Source organism: Sminthopsis crassicaudata, chromosome 4 (genome assembly GCF_048593235.1).
Source record: "Sminthopsis crassicaudata isolate SCR6 chromosome 4, ASM4859323v1, whole genome shotgun sequence".
NCBI classification, from domain to species: Eukaryota; Metazoa; Chordata; class Mammalia; order Dasyuromorphia; family Dasyuridae; genus Sminthopsis; species Sminthopsis crassicaudata.
The window spans coordinates 433,203,989-433,230,982 of record NC_133620.1 but is presented as its reverse complement, the minus strand read 5'-3'; the positions used below and the strand labels follow the sequence as shown (position 1 = coordinate 433,230,982).

At 32.8% G+C, this 26,994-nt stretch overlaps 1 protein-coding gene across 4 annotated transcripts in view; it reads left to right on the top strand.

Moving 5' to 3' along the window:
* Positions 1-26,994, top strand: part of TRIM33 (tripartite motif containing 33) — a 126,228-nt gene that overhangs the window by 40,241 nt on the left and 58,993 nt on the right. For all 4 annotated transcript variants that reach the window (XM_074263130.1, XM_074263129.1, XM_074263128.1 and 1 more), the window contains exons 2-4: positions 3,639-3,757; positions 17,339-17,483; positions 17,886-18,018. In XM_074263130.1, the coding sequence (XP_074119231.1) occupies positions 3,639-3,757; positions 17,339-17,483; positions 17,886-18,018 (397 nt within the window). The remainder of the gene's footprint in view (positions 1-3,638; positions 3,758-17,338; positions 17,484-17,885; positions 18,019-26,994) is intronic.

Sequence of the window (26,994 nt, the reverse complement as noted above, 5' to 3'; positions counted from 1 at the left end):
TACCTGAAATAATGCCATTTGTGAGATAGTAGGGGCCTATACCAGATTAATAACACTATTGGAGGAAAATTAAAACATTGCTTTTTAATATTTGAAAATAATGAAGAAATCTTGATGTCAGATTTCCTAAAAGATTTAGAGCACTTAATTATACTCTTAACTCTAATGAAATATCTATTGTGTTTGCTATGTAAACATGGAACTAAATTTAAGCCAAGTAATACTTGTCTTTTAAAAAATGGATAATTAGAATAAATTAGACTAAAATATAAAGATAGTAAAACATAAACAAATAGGATTGTAATTTAAATTTGTACATTTTTTTTTTTTTTTTTTTTTTTGTAAAATTCAAGTCCTAGCTATTCTATAACTGCTAATTTTAGGCCTGGGGCAAGTAACTTGAAAGTTGTTCACAAAAAGTTTTTTTTTTTTTTAATTTTATAATTATAATTTTTTTTGTCAGTATATATGCATGAGTAATTATTATTTTTTTAATAACATTATCCCTTGTATTCATTTTTCCAAATTATCCCCTCCCTCCCTCTACTCCCTCCTTTAGATGACAGGCAATCCCATACATTTTACATGTGTTACAATATAACCTAGATACAATATATGTGTGTAAATCCCATTTTCTTGTTGCATGTTAAGTATTAGATTCCGAAGGTGTAAATAACCTGGGTAGATAGACAGTAGTGCTAACAGTTTACATTCAATTCCCAATGTTCCTTTTCTGGGTGTAGTTATTTCTGTCCATCATTGATCAACTGGAAGTGAGTTGGATCTTCTTTATGTTGAAAATATCCACTTCCATCAGAATACATCTTCATACAACATTGAAGGTGTACAGTGATCTTCTGGTTCTATTCATTTCCCTCAGCATCAGTTGATGTAAGTCTCTCTAAGCCTCTCTGTATTCCTCCTGCTGGTCATTTCTTACAAAGCAATAATATTCCATAACCTTCTTATACCATAATTTACCCAACCATTCTCCAATTGATGGACCTCCATTCATCTTCCAGTTTCTAGCCTCTATGAAAAGAGCTGCCACAAACATTTTGGCACATACAAGTCCCTTTCCCCTCCTCAGTATTTCTTTGGGATATAAGCCTAATAGCAGCAATGCTGGATCAAAGGGTATGCACAGTTTGATAACTTTTTGGGCATAGTTCCAGATTGCTCTCCAGAATGGTTGGATTCTTTCACAACTCCACCAGCAATGTATCATTGTCCCAGTTTTCCCACATCCCCTCCAACATTCATCATTATTTGTTCTGTCATCTTAGCCAATCTGACAGGTGTGTAGTGGTATCTCAGAGTTGTCTTAATTTGCATTTCTCTGATCAGTAGTGATTTGGAACACTCTTTCATATGAGTGGAAATAGTTTCAATTTCATCATCTGAGAATTGTCTGTTCATATCCTTTGACCATTTATCAATTGGAGAATGGTTTGATTTCTTATAAATTAGGGTCAGTTCTCTATATATTTTGGAAATGAGACTTTTATCAGAACCTTTAATTGTAAAAATATTTTCCCAATTTGTTACTTTCCTTGCATTATTATTGTTTGTACAGAAACTTTTTAGTTTGATGTAATCAAAATCTTCTATTTTTTGTGATCAATAATGATCTCTAGTTCTCCTCTGGTCCTAAATTCCTTCCTCCTCCACAGGTCTATTTATGCCTAAATCATGGACCCATTTTGATCTTATCTTGGTATATGGTGTTAAGTGTGGATCCATATCTAATTTCTGCCGTACTAATTTCCAGTTTTCCCAACAGTTTTTTTTCAAATAATGAATTTTTATCCCTAATGTTGGTATCTTTGGGTTTGTCAAAGACTAGATTGCTATAGATATTGCCTGTTTTGTCCTTTGTACCTAATCTGTTCCACTGATCGACTGGTCTATTTCTTAGCCAATACCAAATGATTTTGGTGACTGCTGCTATATAATATAGCTTTAGAACAGGTACACCTAGACCACCATCATCTGACTTTTTTTTCATTAGTTCCCTTGCAATTCTCGATCTTTTTTATTCTTCCATATGAATTTTGTTGTTATTTTTTCTAGGTCATTAAAATAGTTTCTTGGGAGTCTGATTGGTATAGCACTAAATAAATAGGTTACTTTGGGGATATTGTCATCTTTATTATATTCGCTCGGCCTATCCAAGAGCACTGAATGTCTTTCCAATGATTTAAATCTGACTTTATTTTTGTGGCAAGTGTTTCGTAATTTTGCTCATATAATTCCTGATTATTCTTTGGTAGATGGATTCCCAAATATTTTATACTCTCACCATTTGTTTGGAATGGAATTTCTCTTTGTATCTCTTGCTGTTGCATTTTGTTGGTGATATATAAAAATGCTGAGGATTTATGTGGATTTATTTTGTATCCTGCAACTTTGCTAAAATTCTGAATTATTTCTAAAGCTTTTTAGCAGAGTCTTTGGGGTTCTCTAAGTATACCATCATGTCATCTGCAAAGAGTGACAAAAAAACTTTTAAAAGCCTACTTTAGTGCTAGGACAAAAAGGAATATTTAGGAATGAAAAATCTTCTGGTGATTGCTAAATCTAAAGTACTTCAAGTATTTCTGTCTTTCCCTCAGTTTTTTGTTTTGTTTTGTTTTTTTTACACCATATTACCTATCTATGATTGTTCTTTTTCTTTTTCCTTTGCTTACTCACTTTATTTTACTTCTAGAAACTTAATATTATAATCAGATTTTAATCTGGAGCTCTGTGTAATGTTGTTTCAGGTCTCAAGTTCTCCTTGTTATTTTCTGAATTCTGCCCAACTTCAGGCACTCCTTCTCCCCAAGCTGCATTAGTATACGTAGCCATGTTGAAAATGTTATTTCCTGTAGTATTGCATTCACTGGGTATGAGCTAACTCCTTGCCCACAGCTGCATCCTGAGAGCTGCTAAGCTTGTTAATCAGAAGCTAGAGGTTAAGGGATGAAGGGTAGAGGGGTCCTTCAGTCTTTCCTATTCAGCAGTCTGCTGTTTATTAGATGAAAGTTTGTGAGGTAAAAATTCCTATTGCTGTGAGTGAGATAAAAGTTGAGTTGAAGTTTCTTGCTTCCCAAGACCTGCTCTTTGTTGATTCAATGGAGTAAGCTTGGAGGTGGTTACATTTGATTAGATTCTTTCCTGAGGTCCTCTGAAGTTGGGTAGACAACTGCTTTACCCCCTTCATTTTTGCTGCTCCATGTTCATTTCCTAGCAATTTTTCTATCTTTTTTGTGGAGGAAAACTGGAGAGCTTGAAGATTTCTTATCTGTTGCTATCTTCCCAGAATGCAATCCTCTTATGTATTGATAATAAGAGTGGCAGAACAAGAGTAAATTGGTAATAGTTTTCCTAGTCACTTTTCAGTTCAGTTTTGGGAAAGAATATTCATTTTGATTCTTCATGTTGAACTTTTCACCAAATTACATTCTGGGACAAATACTAATATTGTTTACCACATTGTTTGAATAATGCCTTTTTCTTTAACTCTTTAGACATAAGAGTGCGTGTGCTGGAATTATTTTAGGTTTCTTTTAACATAGTTAACGACCTCTATGATTATAGTGAAAGATGTTGCTATTATAGCATATTCAATGTAATCCTTTCATTATTTTTTGCAGTTGGAGTAATACGATGCCCAATATGCCGCCAGGAATGTAGACAAATAGATCTTGTTGATAATTATTTTGTGAAAGATACATCTGAAGCACCTAGCAGCTCTGATGAAAAATCTGAACAGGTAGGCTCATTACTTTATTTCCTTTACCCCTTACATTTTAACATGCTGTGATGTTTAAAAAGTTCAAGAGAAATAATTTCTGGGTAATTTAATCATTTTGTTAATTAGGATATTATGCTTATTGATTAAAAAAAAAAGGGCAAGGGCACTCTTGAATGTCAAAGACCCCTCATGGTGATGGGATTACAGTATTTATACCCTTGGAAGGATGGGTGTTCTTGAGGTTGGTAATCAACTCTGATTGGTTAACAGTTAATGAGAGGATGAATATTAAGGGACTAGGCTATATTCTAATGAGGTCCTTCAGTTGAGATGTGTTTTGGATCATCCAATTCTTGGTTAGAAAGACATCAATTTCCATATCACCTATCTGATGTAGAAAAGAATCCTTATATTTCCAGACCTATCACAGTAAATCATAATGAGGAGGAATCCATCTATTAACCTAAATTTACTGTCTTTGAGAAAGATTTCCCATCCTGGTTGATTTCTGGATAAATAGAAAAAGGGAAAAATCTTGGTCCTGATTTGGTAATTATTTGACTACATAATTCAAATTCCTTTTCCAGTTATTACCAATGAAGAAATCCCAATATATGATAAAGGTGTATGCTAAAATCCAAGGTATCGAAATCATTAAAATGGATTCCCTTTAAACTGTTAGTTTTCTGCCTCATCTTCCTGCTTTTGGCCCCTAAATGTATATGGAAGTATGATGAAGAAATCAGTATTTTTTCTTAAAAGATCACCATGTAGAAAACCTTAATCTCCAACACCTCCAGTCCCTTTAGAAATAATGACAAGAACATGTTTAATATAAGTTGGATTACTTGCTGTCTAAGGGACAAGGTAGGGGGAAGGGAAGGAGAAAAAATTTGGAACACAAGGTTTTTGCAAGAGTGAATGTTGTAAACTATACATATATAACAATTTGCAATCCAGAGAGACTAAGGTAGTTGATCATGTTCACACAGCAATATGAATAAGGGGCAGAATGTGAATCCAAATTTTCTTGACTCAAAGTCCAGCATATTAATATATCAAACCTTCATTCCTATAAATAAATAATTAGTTCAAATTAAATTTTATAATTTAATCTTTATATATGCATATACTATTTTCTACTTGGTAATAAAAATGAACTATTTAATGATTTTTTCTTTATTCTACTTTTCATTTAACTTTTTTGGAGGAAAAAAACCCACACCCATTAGCAATTAAAAAAAAAAACATTTTCATTAACTTTCAATACAAAATAAATAAAGGGAAAATAACAACAAAAAAGAAATAATAGCAAGGAAAGAGCTTCTTTCTGGCATACTGTCCCAATACAGAACCACTATACAAATATCCCACTCATGAATATTGATGGGTTATAGGGGTTATATTTAATTTCTAGTATGGGGTTGCGGAAATAGAGAGAGAGCCTGGACTTAGCTGTCCAACCAGGAGTGTACAAATGAGCATACTATGGATCCAATATAGAGTTTTACTGGATAACTTGGTGGGCCTGCTTCTGGCATTTCTGGGTCCAACAGACCAAGATGACAATCACTTCAGCAATTGTATAACTTTAAAGAAACTACAAGGAGGAGGATTGCATTTACCGGCTGACTATATATACATGAGTGAAGGAAAAAAATTCTTTATACTAGAAGAAAATGCTATAGGTCGAGAGCTCCAAGATCAGATTCCTTAAGAAAATAATTTTCTAACAATTAATAGTAGAAGCTTAGAATGCTGAGATGCAGCCAAAGCAGTACTTAAGGGAAATTGTATATTTCTAAATGCTTATGTCATTAAAATAGAGAAAGAGCAAATCATTGAATTGGGCATACAACTGAGGAAATTTTAATCTTCAATTAAACACCGAGATGGAAATCCTAAAAGTCAAAGGAAAGATTAATAAAATTGAAAGTAAGAAAACCATTAAATTAATAAATAAAACTATGGTCTGGTTTTATGGAAAAAAAAAAACCCCAATAAAATAGACGAGCCATTAGTTAAATTTCAAGAGGAAATTGAATAATTAAATAGCCCTATATTAGAAAAAGAAATTAAGTGGGCTCCCTGAGAAAAAAATCCCCAGGACCAGATGGATTCATAAATGAATTATATTGGACATTTAAAGAATAAATAATTCTATTACTCTGTAAAGTATTTTGGAAAAATAAGAAGTCCTGCCAATTTTATGATACATGCAATGGTGATACCTAAATTAAGAAAAGGAAAATTGATGGTAACAATTTTAACTAAAATATTAGCAAGTAGATTACAGCAATCTATCACAAGGATCATGCACCATGTCAAAGTGGGATTTATATCAGTAATGGAGAAATGGTTTCAGTATTAGGAAAATTATTGTAATTGACTGTATCAATCACAAAATTAACAAAAATCTTAAAATTATCTTAATAGATGGAGAAAAAGGTTTTGACAAAGTACACCACTTATTAAAAACAGTAAAAAAAAAAAAAAAAGCATAGATATAAATGAAACTTTCCTCAAAATAATTAGTATCTTAACTACAGATGATGGTTTTATCATCAACAAGGATTGTCTGTAATGAAGATAAGCTACAAGCTTCCTAAGTTAAGATTAGGGGTAAAATAAAGATGTTCATTATCCCCACTGATACTCAATAAGAGAAGCAAAACTATCACTTTGAAAAAGATATGATGAATCCTAGAGAATCCTTGAGATCGACTAAAAAACTAATTGAAATAATTAGCAACTTATAAAGTTTCTGTTTTTTTTTTTTTTTTTCAGGGATTCAAATTTTCATTTTTTTATTAAAGCTTTTTAATTTTCAAAAGATATGCATGGATAATTTTTCATCATTAACCCTTGCAAAACCTTGTGTTCCAACTCCTCCCCTTAGATAAGTAAGCCAATATATGTTAAACATAGTAAAAATATATATGTTAAATCCCATATATGCATACATATTTATACATTTATCTTGCTGCATAAGAAAAACATCAAAAAGGAAATAAAATGCAAGCAAACAATAAAAAAGAGTGAAAATGCTCCATTCTTACAGTCCTCTCTCTGGGTGTAGACGGCTCTATTCATCACAAGATCATTGGAACTGGTCTGAATCATCTCATTGTTGAAAAGAGCCACGTCCATCAGAGTTGATCATCGGATAATCTTGTTGCTGTGTACAATGATCTTCTAGTTCAGCTCATTTCATTTACTGTGGTGGGCAGCAGTATCCTGCTGTCCCTCAGGCTTGTAACATCATTCATCTAGGATTCCTCATTATTTCTCATCTTACATATCTAATCTATTAATTACACCCTTGCAACATCACTGATGCACCTTCTTTTTTTCTTCTGACACCTGCTATCATCCTAGTGTAGGCCTGTATCACTTCAGTAACCTGCTAATGCATCAAGTCTCTCCTCATTCCAATCCATCCTCCAACAACACATCCCCAATTCAGCCACCAAAGTGATTTTTCTAAAAGTCAGATCTGATTATATCACCCACTTTACTTTCAACTTCCTCTTGCCTCCTACATCAGATATCACATCTGTTTGGCATTCAAAGTACTTCATAATCTACCCTACTCCTGTTTCTTACTTTTCTAGTCTTCTTACACCTTACCCCCCAACATGTATTCATTCATCAAGTGAGACTTGGCCTTCTGGCTGTTCCACAGATAAGAATCTTAGCTCCATCGTTTTGTTTCTGGCATTTTCTCTGATTAACCCCCTTGCCTGGAATCTTATTTTCCTCCCCTCCTCCCCAGGGTCACACAGCTAGGAAATGTTAAGAGGTCAAATTTGAACTCAGGTCCTCCTGACTTCAAGGCTTGTGCTCTATCCACTGCACCACCTAGCTGTCCCAGGTTATTTTCTATTTTTTTTGTTTGCATGTTGTCTTCTTCCAATAAATTGCAAGCTGCTTGACATCAGGAATTATCTTTTATCTCTTTTTGTATTCTCAGAGTTTACTTAGCATAGTTCCTGTCATATAGATACTTTATAAATGTTTATTGATTGATTGGTTACATAGTTTTCATATTTTGTATGTCCCTGACTTTGTGTCCATAGTTCTTAGCATAGTATTTGACACATACATATGCTTAATAAATGTTTATTATTGGTTTAATATTATGATTTTGGGGGGGGGTGGAGGAGCATTTTATGAAAATCTGTTCCAGTGATTGATTTTTTTCATTTTTTAACCAGTACTGAATATTTTTGATTATTTCTCTGCACTCTAGTTCGAGATCTAATTATTCTAAACCTACATTCTTCCCACTTTTTCCATTGTTATTATTATTATTAGCTTAATGACTGACACATAGTAATACTATATAAATATTATCTCCCTTGAGAGTCTTATCTTTTTATTTTTTGTCTATCAAGTAACTTATAGCATTGAATAAGTAAATTAATTTAGATACCATTATTTTCAAGATACCTCCTAATCATGAACAGTTGCTATTTTTCCAATTATTTAGGTTTCTATTTGTTTTTCTAAAGGTTATTTTATAATTATATTGATGTGATGGTTGTTTTGTGTCTTTGTAGTAGACTCCCAAGTGTTTTAAATATTCTGTAGTTAATTTTGAATGAACTTTTATATCTCTTCTTACTGGATTTGAATATTTCATGAAAATCCTGATGATTTATGTTGATTTATTTTACCCTCAGGAACTTTGCAGAAGTTATTGTTTCAATTAATCTTTAGTTGACTAGAACTCTATAAGTAGAGCATTGTCATCTATGGAAAATGTTAATTTTCCTTTCTCTTTGCCTTTATTTTGTTTTATTGCTATAGCCAGCAAATAATATTGAAAATGCTGGCCACATTAGCTTTGTTGTTTTTGTCCAGTCTTGTTTCAGTCGTGTCCAAATCTTTGTTACCCCAAATTAGGTTTTCTTGGCAAAGATACTGGAGTAGTTTGCCATTATGTTCTCTGGTTTAGTTGAGGAAACTGAAGCCAGATTTAAAACTCAGGAAGATGACTCTTTGGGACTCCAGGCCTGACACTCTTAGCTGCTTTTGCCACCTGCTTCAACATTTGTTTTACCCTTGATCTTATGGTCAGTGTTTCTAGTATTTTTCTCTTACATTAATACTGTCATTGCTGGCCATAATGGCATATACTTGTAGTCTCTGTTGACAGAGAAGATGAGGCTGTGTCTGTTAAGATCTAAGCTTTTGTGAGATGTGCTGATTGGGTGTCTGCATTAAGTTCAGCATTAGTTTGATGAAAGTGGTCAATGTGGTCCAGATTGGAAAAAGAACAGGTTCTAGTTCATATTCCCTATCATGCCCTCCATGGTGGGATCACCACATGAGAACCACTTTATTTATGGACCAGGCAAGAAGGTAAGTCCTAATGATGATGGTTTTGATAATGATGCTATCTCTTGGCTTTAGATAAATATTCTGTACCAACTAAGGAAATATCCATTTATTTCTCTACTTTATGCTTTTTTTTTATAGTAATGTTCTTTAAATATGATTCTTCCACATCTTTTCCTTCTTTATGATTGCATGTCTTCTTTTTACCCACTGCATTTGAGTTAGTAACTTATTCCCTCATTTTGTTTTTTTTCTCTAGAATAATACTTTTCTTTCTATTCTTCTTTTAAAACCAGCATAATACAACAAAGTCACATTTGGCCCTGTATTTATCTTAATTTAATTCTTCATTGACCCTTGAAAACATTATTATTCTGAATGGATAGTTCATCTTCACCAATATAAAAATGTTGGTAATTCATCTTCCTTTCGCTCTAATATGTCAGTGTATTTGTATGTTTAGGTTTCCTTTTCATTCCTATATTTTTATCTTATTTTATATTTAGAGTTTTACTAACCTCTGTTTTTTTAAATATCAGAAATATCTAAAAGTTTTAACATTTCATTTTCCCCCACTATAGACTTTTGCTCAGTTTGGTTGCGTATATTAGTCCTTATTGTAAATCTATTTGGAATATTTTATTTTTTGGCCCTCTTTCTTTTAGTTGCACCATAGTCCTGTAATGCAGTGATTCCCTGGTACTTGAACTTTTTTCTGACAACTTTTTCTTTGATGTGGAAGTTCTGGATTATGGTGTTATGACTTTCCTTGTTTTCTTTTTGTGGATTCTTTTGGGTCATTGTTGATTTCCTCCTTTTATTTTCTGAATTCTAATAGATCTGGAAAATTTGCATTTATGATTTCTTAAATGATAGTATGCAGGCTAGTTTTGTTCATGGTTTTCATCTGGAGCTCAATGATTCTTAGTTATCTTAACTCTTTTTTTTTTCCTCCCCCAGATTAGTTAATTGATAATCGTTATATATTCTCATTGATTTTTTTTTTGTCTTGATTTTGTTTTAATATTTCTTGTTGTCTTATGAAATCATTGCATTTTATTGAAACTTCTAATTTTTAGGAAGTCTACTGTGTAAATTTTTAAGCTTTTGTTTTCATCTATATTTTCTTTCTAAGTTTTAGAGGCTTGTATTTCATGTATTATATATATGCATATATATATATATATATTTTTTTTTTTTTTAAATCCTGTTTTATGACTTCTTGGAATCCTTATCATCTAATTTTTTTTTTTTTTTAAACCCTCTCCTGAGACCTTATTTGTACCTGTTGTGGAGCTACTCTCTTCTCTCCTTAACTTCTTGGTATTTCTGGAATCATAGTATTTCTTTATGTTGTATCTTCTGTTTACTTATGTCTCTCTACCCATATTTTGCCCTTTTAAAAAAATTCCTGACAGGAGTTATCAAGCTCTTTTTGGCCTTGTTGCTGATTTTCTTACCTCTTGCTACTGTCTTCTACCTTGTCGATTGTATTTATATTGAGAACTCTAGAAGATTTCAGTATCTCTAATCCAAAGCCTGTTACCTTCTAGCCTTCTTGGCACATTTTTAGAGTAAGTATAATGTAGTTTTCTGGACATCCTCACTCCTTTTATCTCTCTGGTGATCAGGGTACTACAGTGTTCTGTCTCTTTGGTGCAACTTGTTTAAAGTGCTGCTGTTTTCTAGATCTTCTAATAAATTTCCAGCATGGACTCTTTGGTCTTATAGTGTTTATTTGGGGAATTGTGGTCTTCTGGGCTTCTCTTCTATTGCTGGACAAAATGCAGCTGTTGAATTTAGTTTTGTTTAGTTATGGGCTTTTTGAAAGAGCTTATTGTCTCTATTTCTTGATCATTAATTCTGGTACCCTTTTTAGATCTTTGCTGAAGTATATATAAGAAGAGATAGATTACTCAACAACCTTTCACATCACCGTCTAAAGTTTAAAGTATGCATATCATTTTAGTGTTGATACTGATAAATTTTAGTAAAATAGCTTTCCCTCTTTATCACCTGTAATCTAATTGACTCTTCACCTTAAATCTCTGCCCATTCCAATTTATCCTTCACTCAGCTGACCAAAATTACTAAAAGTCTCACCAAATTATCCTTCTATTCAATAAACTTAAGTGATTCCCTATCACTTCTGATATTAAATAAAAAGTATTTGGCATTCAAAGCCCTTCATAAAATGTCACTGTTTCTCTTTTTGCCCCAATCCTTTTCCAGTTTTCTTATACTTAATATCCCTGGGGCATCATCTTCTGACATTGGCCTCCTTACTATTCCTTAAACAAAACATTCCATCTCCTGAGATAAGGCATTTTCATGAGCTTATCCCCTGTATCAAGTCTTCTTTTCCTCCTATCCCTCCTTCTGACTTCAAATTTTAAGCCAAAGTAGAGCACCTTCCATAAGAAGTCTTTCCTGATCTCCTTTAATTCTAGTACTTTTCCCTCTTTAGACTCTTAATTTATCCTGTCTGCCTTTGTAAATAGAATTTTTTTTAACATAATTTGTCTCCCATTAGATTGTGAACTCCTTGAGAAATGGGACTGGTTTTGCCTTTCTTTTTATTCCTAATCCTTAGCACAAAATAGGCATTAAAATATTTATTGACTACCTATTTATCTGTTTTATATTTTTGCATCTTTTTTCCAGAGAAGTTTCCCCCCCCTTCCATCATTTTAATTTATTTCTTTGTTTCAATTGTACTCCTATTCCCTCTTCCTTGTTTGTTTAGAAGCCTATTTGTGCACCCTAATTATATGAGATAATTTTCTCTAACCTTCCTTTCCCTTCTGTCCCTAGTGTATTTGTCTTCTCTTTTCTTTTCTTCTTTTTTTCCTCAGGCAGTTGCCCAGGGTCAGTTAGTGTTGCCCAGTAAGTGTTAATTTAAGATCTGTCTCTCCCCCCACCCCCATTTTTTTCTGGGCTCATTATTTTTGGATATAAACCCATATCTTTTGCCTTCTGGAACATCACATTTCTAAGTTCTCTGATCCTTTATAGTAGTGTCAGCAATTTTTTTTTTTTTCTTTTCTTTTTTTTTTTTGCTGAGGCAATTGGTTAAGTGACTTTCCCAGGGTCACATAGCTAGGAAGTGTTAAGTGTCTGAGACCAGATTTAAACTAAGGTCCTCCTGACTTCAGGGTTGGTGCTCTATCCATTGTGCTACCTAGCTGCCCCATTGTCTGCAAAATTAAAGTGATTTTGACCATGGCTTGCTTGTACTTGAATTCTTTCTGGCTATTTTCAGTAATTTTTAAAATTGATGTGAAGGCTATATATTTAGACTATGATATTCCTGAAAATCAGGAAGAGTAGAAGCTAGATTCCTTCAATTTTTATTTTGTCCTATATATCTAAAAGTTCTGGACAATTTTTTTTCTTTTTTTTCTTTTCTTTTTTTTTTTAATTCCTATAATTTTATAGTATTTATTATGTCAGGTATTATGCAATATGACATATAACATCAGTATATGCTAATGTCTTACATATTTTTATATATATAAATATATACACATACACACACTTGTATTTTAGCCATGCCTTTAATTCAGCCCAGCTTTTTTTCTTGTAATACTATAAGGCACAGTGCATTCTTTTTTTAAAATATCTTCAAATGTGTTATTTCAAGCATTCCTCTCTCTTGAAATTTTGTGTTCCAAATTCTTTCCCTTCCTCCCTCCTTTTCCACTCATTGAGAAGCCTAAGCAATATATCAATTATACATGAAAAATCATACAATGCATTTTCATATTAGCCATATTTTTTTAAAGCAAGTGAGATAAAGTGAGAAAATTATGTTTCAGTTTGTACTCAGTTCATCAGTTCTCCCTCTAAAGATGAAAAGCAGTTTTTCACTATGAGTCCCTTGGGATTATCTTGCATCATTCTATTGATTAGTCAAGTCTTTCATTGTTAATCATCTTTACAATATTTCTATTAACTGTGCACAATGATCTCCTGGTACTTTCCATATCACTTTGCATCAGTTCATATAGGTTTTTCTAAACCGTCCTCTACCCACCCCCCTAGTCATTTATTATAACACAGTAATATTCTATCAAAATCATATGCCACAACTCACTCATCCATTCCTCAGTTGATGAACATCTTCTTAATTTCCAATTCTTTGTTACCACTAAAATTGTTTTTAATTGTTTTTGTACATATAGGTCCTTTTCCTTTTTCTTTGACCTGTTTGGGATATAACCTACTAGTAGTATTCCTGGGTCAAACCATTGGGGCATAGTTCTAAATTGTTCTTCAGAATAGTAGGACAGCTTACCATTCCATCAAAAATAACATTAGTGTGTCTGTTTTTTATTCTTCCCTTCTAGTATTTGTCATTTTTGAGAGTACTTCAGAATTGTTTTTATTTTCCTTTCTCTAATCAATATTGATTTAGAGCATTTTTTCATATGACTAGTCGTAGCTTTGATTTCTTACTCTAAAAACTGCCTGTTTATAATCCTTTGACCATTTATCAATTAGGAAAAAAATTATTATTTTTATAAATTTGGCTGAATTCTATTTCAGTATATATTTGAGAAATGAGGTCTTTATCAGAGAAACTTGTTATTGTTTTTTTTTTATATTCATTGTCTTTGGTCTCTTTTTATCAAAATATGTAGTATCGGGAAATACCTTTTACTTACGTCTGTTTTGGCTTTTGCTTTGCCCTGAAATCATGATTGCTCTCCCTGCCTTCCTTTCCCTCTTTCCCTCTCCTTCTCTCCTCTCTTCTCTTTTCTCCCTTTCACTCTTTCCCTCTCCTCCTTGTAAAAGATCTATTGTTGGAGTCTTGTTTTTTTATACATTTGGCTATCCACTTCCACTTTATGAGTAAGCTAATTTCCACTTGAACAGTTTATGATTGCTATGTATTTTGCCTCATAACATTTTCTTTTGTTTATCCTCTTTTTTTATTGTCTCTCCTTAAATTTCTATTTTGCTTCTAACCACTGCCTCCTTTAATCTGTCCTTCCTTTTAGCATTCTTCTCCCCTTTCTCTTCTCCAGTTCCCCTCCTATTTTCCTATTTGGTAAGTTAGATTTCTGTATAAAACTCTATATGTTCATGTGTATATGTATTCACACATGTCTCCTCTTTGAATCAATTCCAGTTTTCATTTTCCTTTTCATTGTAAAGAATTTGTTGCACGCCTCTTTTACATGAATTAATGTCCCCCCCCATTCTGCCTCTCCTTTCCTTTTTTTTTTTGCAGTGCATCTCTTTCTCCTTTTTTTTTTTTTTTTTTTTTTTTGAGGGGAGGGGAGAGATCACCTCAACATAATTTATGAATCCCACTTTTGTTCTCTTTCTGTGCAGACTGCATCTAACTGCCCTAAAAATGATAAAAGTTTCTAGAAATTACATTATTATCTTTCCATATAGGAATGTAAACATTTTAACTTTATTGAGACTCTTATGTTGTATTTATCTGTTTATGCTTCTTTTAAGCTTTGTGTTTGGATGTTAGATTTTCTATTCAACTCTACTTTTTTCATCAGGAATCCTTGAAAGTTCTCTGTTTTGTCATATGTCCCATTTTTTTTCCCCTTAAAGGAATATGCTTAGTTTTGTTGAATAAGTGATTCTTGCTTGTAATCTTAGCTCCTTTGCCTTTCAGAATGTGTTCTAAGCTCTCTACTCCTTTAATGTGGAAGTTGCTAAATCTTGTGTGATCCAGACTGTAGCTCCACAGTATTTTAATTGAAGTATTTTTTCTTTGACTTGGGAGTTCTTAATTGGTGGTAGTATTTTTAGGAGTTTTCATTTCGGAATCTCTTCCTGGTGATGATCAATGGATTCTTTCATTTTCTTTTTTATTCTCTAGATATGCAATATTAGGCCCGTTTTCCTTGATAATTTCTTGAAATATGACATTTAAGTTTTTTATTTGATCACGACTTTCTGGTGGTCTAATAATTTTTAAATTATCTCTCCTTGATTTGTTTTCTAGGTTGTTTTTTCCCATGAAATAGTTCATAATTTTCTGGGCGGGTTTTTATTATTATTATTATTTTGGCTTTGTTTCTTGATGTTTCCTGGAGTTATCATCTTTTATTTACCCAGTTCTAATTTGTAAGGAATTATTTTCTTCAGTGAGCTTTTGCATCTCTTTTTCCTTTGGGTCAATTCTGTTTTTCAAGGTGTTATTTTCTTTAATATCTATTTTTATTTTTATTTATTTATTTTTTAACAAACAGTTTGTTAGCTCTCTTCATGATTTTCTTTCATCACTCTTCTTTCTTTCTACAATTTTCCTCTACCTCTGTTATCAATTTAATTCTTCCAGGAATTTTCTTGTTGGGCTTCAATTCGATTAGCATTTTTCTTTGAGGCTTTATATGAAGCTATTTTTATATTAATGTTTGTGTCTTTGTCAGAACAAAAGCTTTCCATGTTTAGAAATTTTTTTTGTTTGTTTTATGAAATTTTTTCAGCCTCTATTTTTATTTTGACATATTAACATAGGACTTTGCTCATTGGAGGGTGGAGAGTCAATGTCTCAAGCCTCAGTATTTTATTATTATTATTAATTATTATTATTATTATTTTTGTACTTCTTTTTGGAACTAGTTTTTTTGGGGGGAGGTCTGTAAATTTTCATGGTTCTGAAGTGTTATAATCTGGGGAGAGATATGATCACTGCTCTTCTGTCTGTATTCTTGTTTTTAACAAGGAAAGGCCCTTTATCCCTGGCAGTCTCTACCAATAGTGCTCTTGGTCCTGAAACCTGTGATCAGATTCCCTGTTCTGTAGCTTCTCTTTACTTTGGAACTGCAACCAGGGTTTTTAGTACCTGTTGCCAGACCTCCAGTACTTTTCTCTGCCCTGGAAGTGTGATCCAGAGATAGATATAGCCAGTATAGCTGCCAATCAGTGCCACTTGCACTGAGTGCTAGCAAAGGGTCTCCTCTAATTTCTGTCTAACCAGTTATGGAATTTAGAGTAAGAGCTCCTAAAATTGCACATAATGCTGCTGCTGTTTTTTGAGCTGGCTTCAGAGCTTGCTACTTGGCCCATGGCACATGTACTTACTCCAGGGCTGACATGTGTCTACCCTGGTGTCATCTGCTAGCCTTCTAAGTTGTCTTAAGCTGGGGAAAAATATCTCCGTTTTTGATGGCTATTAGCTTTATTTGAACTGTTATTTTAAACTTGTTTCTGAGAAATATTTGAAGAATTTACTTGGGTGGTTACATCCTTCTGTCATCTTGTCTCAGTCTGACTTCCTACTTATTTTTATGATTTTAAAAAATTAGTCTCTAAAACTATTTTAGGTTTAAAGACACCATAAATATCAACACAAAATCATTACTAATTACACATGGGTACCGGGTGCTAACATTGGGCTTTATAATCTTTACTCAAAAATTAAATAGCTTTGTGACTACAGATAAAAGACACCTAATATTTCTGAAGCTCAGCCTTTTCATCTATAAAGTGGATATCATAATATCTGTGAGTAGTTATACAGGATATAACAGCACTGTTTCTAAGTACTTAAGTAAAAAACTGACCTGTAAGAAAAAGCTTATTGTAAATCAGCAATTATGTTGAAACACTTTTTATAACTTAGATCTGTGAGAAAGATAAAATGTCTAATTGAAGAATTAGACTAGTCAAATTATGGCATGAATAAAATGAAATGCTATACCAAATGAGATTACAAATTTTTTTAAAATTTGAATTTTCTTGTAAAATAATGCATTAGGAAGGAATAGAACTTGAAGAATATTTTATAAAAAGCAGTAGCAATAAAGAAAATTAACACTGAAATATCACATCAACTCCGATAAGATATATGAACCTTGAAAATAGGGACAATTTAATTTTTGTCTTTATATCCTCAATGATCCTGGCCCATAGGCACTTGGAAAAAAAATTTTTTTTAATTAAATTCAATTTCATGTCATGTCAGAGAATGATACATACTTACCTCTTTTGTCAGAGAGGTCATCTGATAAGAATATAAATTGGGAATGAGCATGGATTTTTAAAAAAAATGCGAATAATGTTGTTGTTTTTTTTTTTTTTAGAGCATTTTCTAAAAAACAGGGTTTAGGGGAGTGAGGTAGAAAATGTGTCATTGTGAGATGATAAAGATATAAAAATGAAAAGATCGTTAATGAAATATTTTTTAAAAGAATGAACAGATTAATATATATATTTTTCCTGATCTTTACTTTATAATTTGCATCAAAGTAAATTAATAGTAGATTTTATTTGTTCTTTTAGGTGTGCACAAGCTGTGAAGATAATGCTAGTGCAGTTGGATTTTGTGTAGAATGTGGGGAATGGCTCTGCAAGACATGTATAGAAGCACATCAACGAGTAAAATTCACAAAGGATCATCTAATTAGGAAGAAGGAAGATGTCTCAGGTAATATAGGAGCAAAAACATCTACTGTTGCCCCTTTTTACCTTCATTACATATGTGTGTAATCTTGCAAGAATAAAGAGCCATAAGGGACTGTTCAACATTAGCAGGTATGACTTGAGAGCAGGTAAGTTCCATAACTACTTTTTCTTTCTTTCTTTCTTTTTTTTTTTTTTGGTATTTTGAAAAAACAAATCACCAGATTTGTAGTTTGACTTATTGTTGATTTGGGGGGATTAATTTTAAAATATTTGGGACTTGGCATTTTAATGAGTGTGTAATGTAATTAATTAATCTTTTAAATTCACCTTAACTGATGAGCTTTGAAAAAACAACATATATATAAAATCATAAAGCCTTTTAAATGTCATCTTGTGATATGAAAATGACTTTATTTTGCTACAGAGGCTGTTGGAGCATCTGGTCAGCGCCCTGTTTTCTGTCCCGTCCACAAACAAGAACAGTTGAAACTTTTTTGTGAAACATGTGATAGACTGACATGTAGAGATTGCCAACTATTGGAGCACAAGGAACATAGGTATTTGTGTTGAAATGCTTTATCTTATGTTTTTTTAGTTAGATGAAGAAGATTTCAAGAAACCCAACAGAAATTATCAGAGATTCAGTAGTATACTTAAGATATGACAATAAGTTGTTAGTCAATAATTTTATTGTTCTTCATTTTTTTTTTTAAAGCAGTGGATAAGATGAGTCATTTTTGAACAGTCATAAAGAAGTCCATATACAACTGAATCTGATAGGTATAGAGTTTTAAGTATAGGAAAGGTCAATAATAACTGAAAATTTTCCATCTCTAGTTAGTTATGTCCATACCCTTTTTGAGTTTTATGTAGCTATCTAAATAGACTAGTGAGTTGTATTAAGTAGTGGCTTTTACTTCTGGTGGTGATTACTTGCCTTGACCTTAACAAAGCTTTAGCATTGAAAAATTTGTAGTTCTTGTAATGTAGCATCATTATCTCTACAGCCCCAGTGATGTTTGAAGTGAGAAAATAAAAGGCATTCCTAACTGTCTGTGTCATATAAGTTGGGCTTAATGTAGCTTGATGGATTCACCTAGACTTTTAGCTTTGCTCTCTAAAATTTTTTTGTAAATTAAAAAATCCTTTTCTAGCAACATAGCTTTTCTCTTTTTTCCCCTTTTCCCTTTGACACAGGTGGGAGATCAGGGGGGAAGAAAAAACAAAATTCTTATAATAACTATGTACAATCAAGTAAAACAAATTCCCTTTTGGGCCATATGAAAAAGATGCCTGTGTGCTCCTTATGTTTATCAACTTTCTGTCAGGAGTTGGATAGCATACTTCATCATGGGTCTTCTTGAATTTGAGAGATCATTTCATTATTCATAGTTCTTAAATGGTCCAAAGTTGTTTGTCTTTTTTCCCCTCTTCTTAGTAGTATTTTGTTTTTTTCCAATTACATGCAAACATAGTTTTCACCATTCAGTTTTGTAAGATTTTTGAGTTCCAAATTTTTTTTCTTTCTCTTTCCTAAGACAGCAAGCAATTTAAGTTAAACATGCATACTCATTTTAAAGCTATTTCCATTTTAGTCATGTTGTGAAAGAAAAGTCCGAACAAAAGAGAAAAACCCCAAGAAAGAGGGTGGGGGGAAGGCACATTTCTTGTAGGTAGCTGGTGATGCAGATTTGTGGCTCTGGCAGTTCCAGCTTATTTTCTTCTTCTTTTTTTTTTTTTCCTTTTGTTTTTCTATTTTATTTGTTTGTTTGTTTATTATTAGTTAGTAAACATTTATTAAGTACCTTCTTTATGTTCCACATAGTGCTAGGTGCTGAGGATACTAAAAGACAATTTTTGCCCTCAAGAATCTCACAAACTAACATTTCTAATATCTTTATGGCCTTGAGCTAGATAAGAGATGTAGTGATTGAAATTATTAAAGACTTTTAGGACTCAAGCAATTAAATCCACTAATATTGATTTATTAGTAAGTCAAGAAGTTGCATAACAAAGTGGACACAAGGACACAATTTAGCAATTAATAAAACTTTCTTATAATCAATAATGAGAAATAATTCAACTTAAACTTGAGTAACATGATAGTTCTCTCTGATTGAAATCTTGTGGTTATTTCAAGAATATCTTGCCATTATTACTTAAACATAAAATGTACAGAATATTTTGTGCTCAATACCCACTACCCCAATTTCTAGAATTAAATCAATATCTCAGTACTCCCAAATTGTATGATTTACAGCAAAGCAAGGACTAGTTCACAAAATGGAGGAGCATCACAAAATGGAGTTTGATTCCTTTAGTTCACCCCTTTGGTCTTTGGATCATTTATTCTTCATGAATCACTTATCCAATCCCAAGTGCATGAGGTTCATTGTTGAGTAGAATCAATATTTTGAACCATCATTGGACTACTAGGAACATTTGTAACAAAACAAAACCAAAACCACAACTTTTTTTTTTTTTTTTTCCTTTTTGGTTATACATGTACATTTACTTTTTTGTTTTTTACATATTTCCTTATGAATCATGTTGAGAGAAAAATCGGAACAAATTGGAAAAACTATTAAAGGAAAAAAACAAGTGAATATAGCATATGTTAATATACATTCAGTCTCCATCGTTTTCTCTCTGGATGTGAATGGTGTTTCCCATCCAAAGTTTATTGGGATTGCCTTGGATCACTGAATAACTGAGAAAGAACTAAATCTGTCATAGTTGATCATTACACAATCTTGCTGTTACTATATACAATACATTTCTGGTTCTGCTTGTTTTGCTCAGCATCGGTTCATGTAAATCTTTCCAAGCTTTTCTAAAATCAGTGTGCTCATCATTTTTTATGGAACAATAATATTTGATTACTTTCATATATTATAATTTATTCATCCATTTCCTCAACATTTAAAACAAAGCCTAAAGACCATTATTAGACTAGGATATAAGAGGCCACTTGATTATAGTAGTCTTCTGCTCCCTGTAGGAGGATAACCAGGTAGAAGAGTCCTACCATGAGATATCTTGAAACAGGTATTCAGGAGGGACTAGCACTTCTTGTATGAGGGCTTGTGAAGCCTTTTTTAGGACTGCTTATCCACCTTTGATGTATCTCCCAGCTGTGACTCCAAGAAGCTATAGCATGCATAGTGGCCATACCCTATAAAACCTTTTTGGCAGATAGGTTAAACTAGGTTGAGGGTAACTGACAGTTCTCAAATCTTTTAGTGAATTTAGAGACCCCAAGCATATGAAGATTTCCCTAGTGGAATGAGCAGATGAGAACGGTTTGTTCCAGTGGCAAAGAAGTTTGCTTTGCTGAAATAGGCATTGTGAAGTGCTTAGAACTCACACATTGAAAACGCCACTCACTGCATTCCAAGCCATTGCCAGTCATATTGACTTTTTGTCTTGACATTAGACTTTGATGACTCTGGAAGAGAAAGTGGAGCTGAAGACTTTGTGCAACTCTGCTTCACTTAAATTCAGTTCACATATGAGTCAAGACATAATAAAATGTTACTGTTCTTCTTTGAAGCAAAGGATGACCATCTTCATTAGGGAATTTGGTTTCTGCTACAACCTATAAGACTTGTTATAGTCTTACTTGATTGATTAATACAGGTACAATAGAATTCTTACACAGGCCCCTTCGTGTGTCTGAGACCATACAGTTTTGCTTGACTTTGAGCTAAAGAATCTGTGTCAATTTTAAGGGTGGTGATGGACTCATTAAATTGGTTCAAAAATATAACTTCACCACATAATAATAATTAACAGGTACCTTTTTATAAATTTGTAAGTAAAGTCAAATAATCCTCAGTGAAATTCACTTTTTTTTAAACGATTAGCAAATTTGTAAATTTCCCCACTGTTGTTGAGGATCTAGTTCTTCAAACTTTAGAATTTTACATGTGATCAGCAGAGCTGATCGTATTTTTGTGGCCCAGCCCAAGAAGAAACTCACAGTTAAGGACACCTCGAAGAGTAATTTGTTACTCTTTGAATAGTAAGTTAGTGTTATCCAATATACAACAAAATATACCTTATTAAATATCTTACGTTTTCGAGTATTTTGTATCATGTTCATTTAATAGTTCAACCCATAATCTAATAACATCCAGATTGTGAATTGAACTGTTAAAAAGAATATAACAACATCCATTTTAATAGGGAATTTGCATTATGACAGCATTTATGATATAGTGGCATACCAACTTTCACAATAATATGTTGATGTATTTAGTATCAGATGCCAAAAGTGACTAAATGAACGCCCTATCCTAATGGTTCATTTTAGCAATCCTGGAATTCCACAGCAATCGCATCAATTCTAATATAGACAATAATTGACATTTATATGGTGCTTACTGCGTGCCAGATCTTTTCTGTTTTTTTGTTCATTTGTTTTTTTAAGTTTAATTTAAAGAGTTTCAGATTCCTGCTTTCTGTAATTCTTTACAATGTGTAGGCTTTTCTTCGCCCCTCCCCTCAATAATTTTATTTTTTAACTGTATCAGTGTAACAATTTGCAAACTTCTGTCACAGAGCAATTATAAATAGTAAGACTGAAATTTTCCCTCATAAAGTTTAAATCTGACTTGCTGTTCAGTCTTTTAAAATCATGTAAAAATCCCTCTGACCCTGTTAGGAGTTTTCTGGCCAGAGAGGTTAGAATGTGGTTGCCACTTCCTTCTCCAGCTCATTTTTCAGATGAGGCAAACTGGGTAAAGTTATTTTCCAGGGTCACACAGCTAAAAAGTGTCTGGTATCAGGAATGGCCTCAGGAAAATGGGTCTTCCTGACTTGAGGCCCAGCACTCTGTCCATTATGTCACTTAGCTGCCCCAAATCTGAATGGAGTCCATGTCAGTTTAAGAGAAGCATTCTTTAAGTGGCATAGCATTACCAAAGAAGTAGTTGTGTTCAATTGAATTCTTAGAAGATCTGAATAGGGTATTGTTCATGCTCTGGGCAAACCAGATTCTGTATAAGTTATATATAAGCACAGCTCTGGTAGGTAAGTGCCAATTGTTAGCCTACAGATTAGAAAACTGGGGGAAACAAGGGTAAAATAACTGCTTAAGGTCACACAAATAACAAAGGTCATAATTTTAACTTAGATTTACTTGATCCATTTTGTTAGGTTCTTACTAATGCTAAGTCGGTACTTGACAATTTTCTAGTTCCGGCCTTTCCTGGTAGTTTGACTTGTGAATTCCTGGGGAAGAGCTTGAGTGCTTGGGAGGAGCAAGCTCATTGGTTGAAGTGGTTCTTCCCAGAAGCCCTTGCATTATCCCACGCCCATTCTCTGGGAGGATAAAGAGGGCAGCACTCCAGAAATAGTCAGTCTCTGCTTTAGACCAGACTTGATGCGGCTCTCTGCAGGAAGGGAAGTCACTTCTCTGGACGACAGTTAACGGCAACTGTCTGGAGACAACGGTTCTCTCTTTTAGCACAGCGCAAAATAGCAAATGTATTTTTCATTTTATCTGGTGATAAATAAGGATTATCTGAATATAACTATCCAACAATCCTATTGATATGATTATATCTTAAAAATAAGGAAAGGACCCATTTGTACAGAAATAGTTACATTTGCTCTATTTCTTTGGGAAAAAATGAAAAGAACTGTGTAGTAGCTGATAAATAACTGAATATATTATGATATTATATTTCATATTGTGATACAAATAATAAAGGATTTAGTTGATATAATGAGATGAACAGAATTATAACAGTGATTACTTCCATTTATTATGCACACATGTATTTAACATTGCATACACATTGCTCCTATTCCACTCCCCTGTCAGTCAGTCCTACTTTACCACTACACCCCTATCTAAAATAAATTATGATTTAAAACTTTTCATGGACTTAATCAATATGCAAAATAAGGTTTATCTGTAATTTATAACCACTTATATTATTATTATTTCCATGAAAAAGGATTTTGAATTTAAATACTGTTAATGCTTTTTTAACTGAACAAGTTGTAAATGATGTCAGACATAAAAATCCTGAGCAGAAGCAACAGGTGATAAACAGAAGAAAAAGAAACTATTTTAAGAGTGCTGAAAAGGAAGGGGTGATAGTATGGAGATATATATATCCATACTATGTATGTAAAATTTTATTCTAATTCTCTGTAATCATTTCTTGTGTCCATTCACTTTCCTTTATTTTATCTCCTTTTGCCCTTAATAAAAGGTCTTAAGCCAGAGGTCCTGTGCCCAGTTGTTCTCCCATTTCAGCAAGATTTTGTTAGAATTTTGGTCCTAGACATCCACTACCACTAATTTTTAAATGGTAAAAGGCAAGGTGTGGAAGAATCAACAATTTAGAATTTCTGTTTCTAGCTATACTACTTGGTTGATTTGTGAACCATTTATTTTCTCTAGCCTTCTTTCCCGCTCCCCCCTTTTCTATTTGAAATCAATTCATATCTCCTTTTGAGGCCAAGTGAGATAGACCTTTTCTGAAGTCCTCAAGATATCCTTAAGCAGGAAAACTGTTTCAAACACAATCCTGTTTGCTACTTCAGAATCCATTTAGGGATTGATTTAGCATTATATCTGAGGAAAACTGAGGAGAACTAAGGCAATCACTGTCTTTTCTCCACCATCTTGGCTCTACGTCCCTTGCCCCTTTTTCTGTAACATAGAATTGGCTGAAATTATCTATAGATCTTCCAAATCTAATTGAATATGATTTTATGAAGTTTCTGCCCAAGATATATAGCAGTGGTATCAAACTCAAATAAAAATAAGTATCTCTTTAGGTACTATTGACTTGGAAAACCATATAAATATTATCTAATATCTATATTATATATCAATATATCTAATTTTTTATTAAATATATCTCTTACATTTTTAAGAGGCTCGGGCTTGCTGTTTTGACTTGTCTGGGATTGGGGTACAATTGTACCTGGTACACTAAAATTAGAACCATATGTTCATTTTTCCATAAAAGCAGGATTTGAAATGGCTATTAGGTTCTAAATTTTATGTAGAAAATATTTTGAGTCAAATTTACGTATGAGCTGTCTTGAAAATCACTAACATTTTTTAATGGAAAAATATAATAGGCAAGAAATCAACTTAAAAATAAGTTTGTAAAGTGGTCCTTTTTGTTCAGGAATGACTATAGTCATCAGCTTTTATTTACAGAAAATCTTTCCAGGTAATGTAAGTTTTAGCTGAAATCACAAAATGTTCTTTATATAGACATGATATGGTGAATTGTATTTTTTTAATACTAGAAAACGTGGATATCAGGATAAATTAAATATTGTTTTTCAGGACCTATTTTAAACTGGTTTCTGGATGTGAATCTAAGTCTCTACCTCCATTTCCTTTAGAAAACAAAACAAGGTTTATAGAGACATTTCATCAAGCAAACATCTGCAGTTCTTTTTATTTTTTAAATACAAAGATTACATCTGAAAGTAAATAATGTGTATCTCTTAGTGCCATTTATGAATAAGTATGGTCAAGCAAGAGGCATTCTACAGACTTAAGCACACGTAAACTATGAGCCTTCTTGGCATATAGTTGTGCTTTGGAAAGTGGGCTTTTAACAAATGAAACAGAACATTTGTTTAAAAGGAAGGTTTATATTAGTTGTATCCTGGCTTCTTTTCCAGATGCTTGAATTAGTTGTTAATCTTTATGTAAACATGGAAGGAATAAGATTGTATCAATAATGAAGAAAATGAGAGTTCACATAAAGGCTTTCTAGCCCCATCTATAGATTTCCTGTTAGCTCTACCTAAATGTGATGAAATATTTATTACCTGCCAAAACCATTAGTAATATTTATTTAACTGCAGATAAACTGCTTGAAGTAGATATAAGTATTTATTAAATTGAATTGAAAGTGACAACTTATACCTTGATTTTGCAAACAAGGCAGCTTCATACATACAATATAGTCTTTAAATAAGTTGTGCAGATAATTTTCAATTGATTACCAATTAATATAACAATGTGGAAAAGTTAGTCATTGTTCTTTGAACACCAATTTCCAGGAATCTGCAATAACTGACATATACTTTTTGAAGATGATATTGATTCAGAGAAAAGAATCCTCAAGAATTTATTTTCTGCTTACTTTTTTGGGTGGGGAGGGATGGCGCCAGGTGAGGTCATCAACATTAAATGACTTGTGTCAACTGTCTGAGGTCGGATTTGAACTCAGGTCCTCCTGACTCTAGAACTGGGTCATCTAGCTGCCCTTATCTGCTTATTTTTAACATGGTGGAAACCTTTAAAGGAGAGGCAGAATAGTCTCCATTATACCTTCTGTATGGTTTCTAGCAGTGTTATCTTCTTTACCTATTATGTTTTTCTTAACCATACTGACATGGTTTTTCTTTATGTAATAATGTTTCAGTTTTTGTTTCATAACATTGCCAGTGGTTGTGAGACTCCTGGGGTTGAAGTGTTTTTATTTAAAAACTTTTTTTTTCTTGCATTGTGAACTTTAAAAATTACTACAAACATAAACATTTCGCTATTAAAAACAAAAGAATAAAAATGACACTTATATAAGAGATTATCAGTTCTGTTACGTACTTTTGTTGTTTATTCATCGTTTTTTGCTCTGGCCCTAACTCCAATTCATGGTCCTGTTTATATTGCTTAATTTACATGGAAGCCTTGATCCTTTATCTTTCCAATATGTGCCAACTCAACCCTCTTTAGAAAACTAAAAGTCCCCCTGATTCTGGGGGAAAAAAATATCATGTCTTCATAGATCCTCGTAGGACAGAGTAATATACTGTCACATTGACTAAATGGGTAGAGGCATTCCATAATTGACAGTTTTTAGTTAACACATCAAATGGCTACCACAAACTTATTTTTCTCAGTGGTATTTTTTTACTTCTAAAAGCTACAGTAACTAGCTATAATATTTATCAATCTATATTACCTATAGGCATTAGAAACATGGGCTACACACAATACTAACAGAACTGTTTTATTTGTGTCCCTTTCTGTGCTTTGGGTTTTTTTTCTTGCCATTTAAAAAATAAAATTCTATTTACATACTTTTTTAAAAAATCACATCTGCTACTACCCACTAATCTACCACCTCTGTCTCCCTATCCCCAAACAAAAGCCTTCCCTTGTAATAAATACATAGTCCAGCAAAAATAAAGCGACCTATTTACCATGTATGAGGATGCGTCTTCATTTTGCATCTTAAGTCATACCTCTCATTTCAAGAGGTGTAAGAAAAAGTTTTCATCATCAGTCTTTTTAAGTCACTATTGGTGTTGCTACCTTGATCAGAGTTTTGAGGTTTTAAGAGTTTAAGAGAAAGAAGAACTTTCTTCTGTTTCTGATCATTTGGGGATATTTGTAAATCACATTCTCCTCATGTCTGGTGTTTTTGTTTTTTTCAAAGATGCTACAAATATCTGTTATTGAATGATCTTTTTTCATTAGTATTAGAATGAACTTTATAGCAGGTCATTTTGGATTTCAGTTTGAATTACTCTGCTTTTTG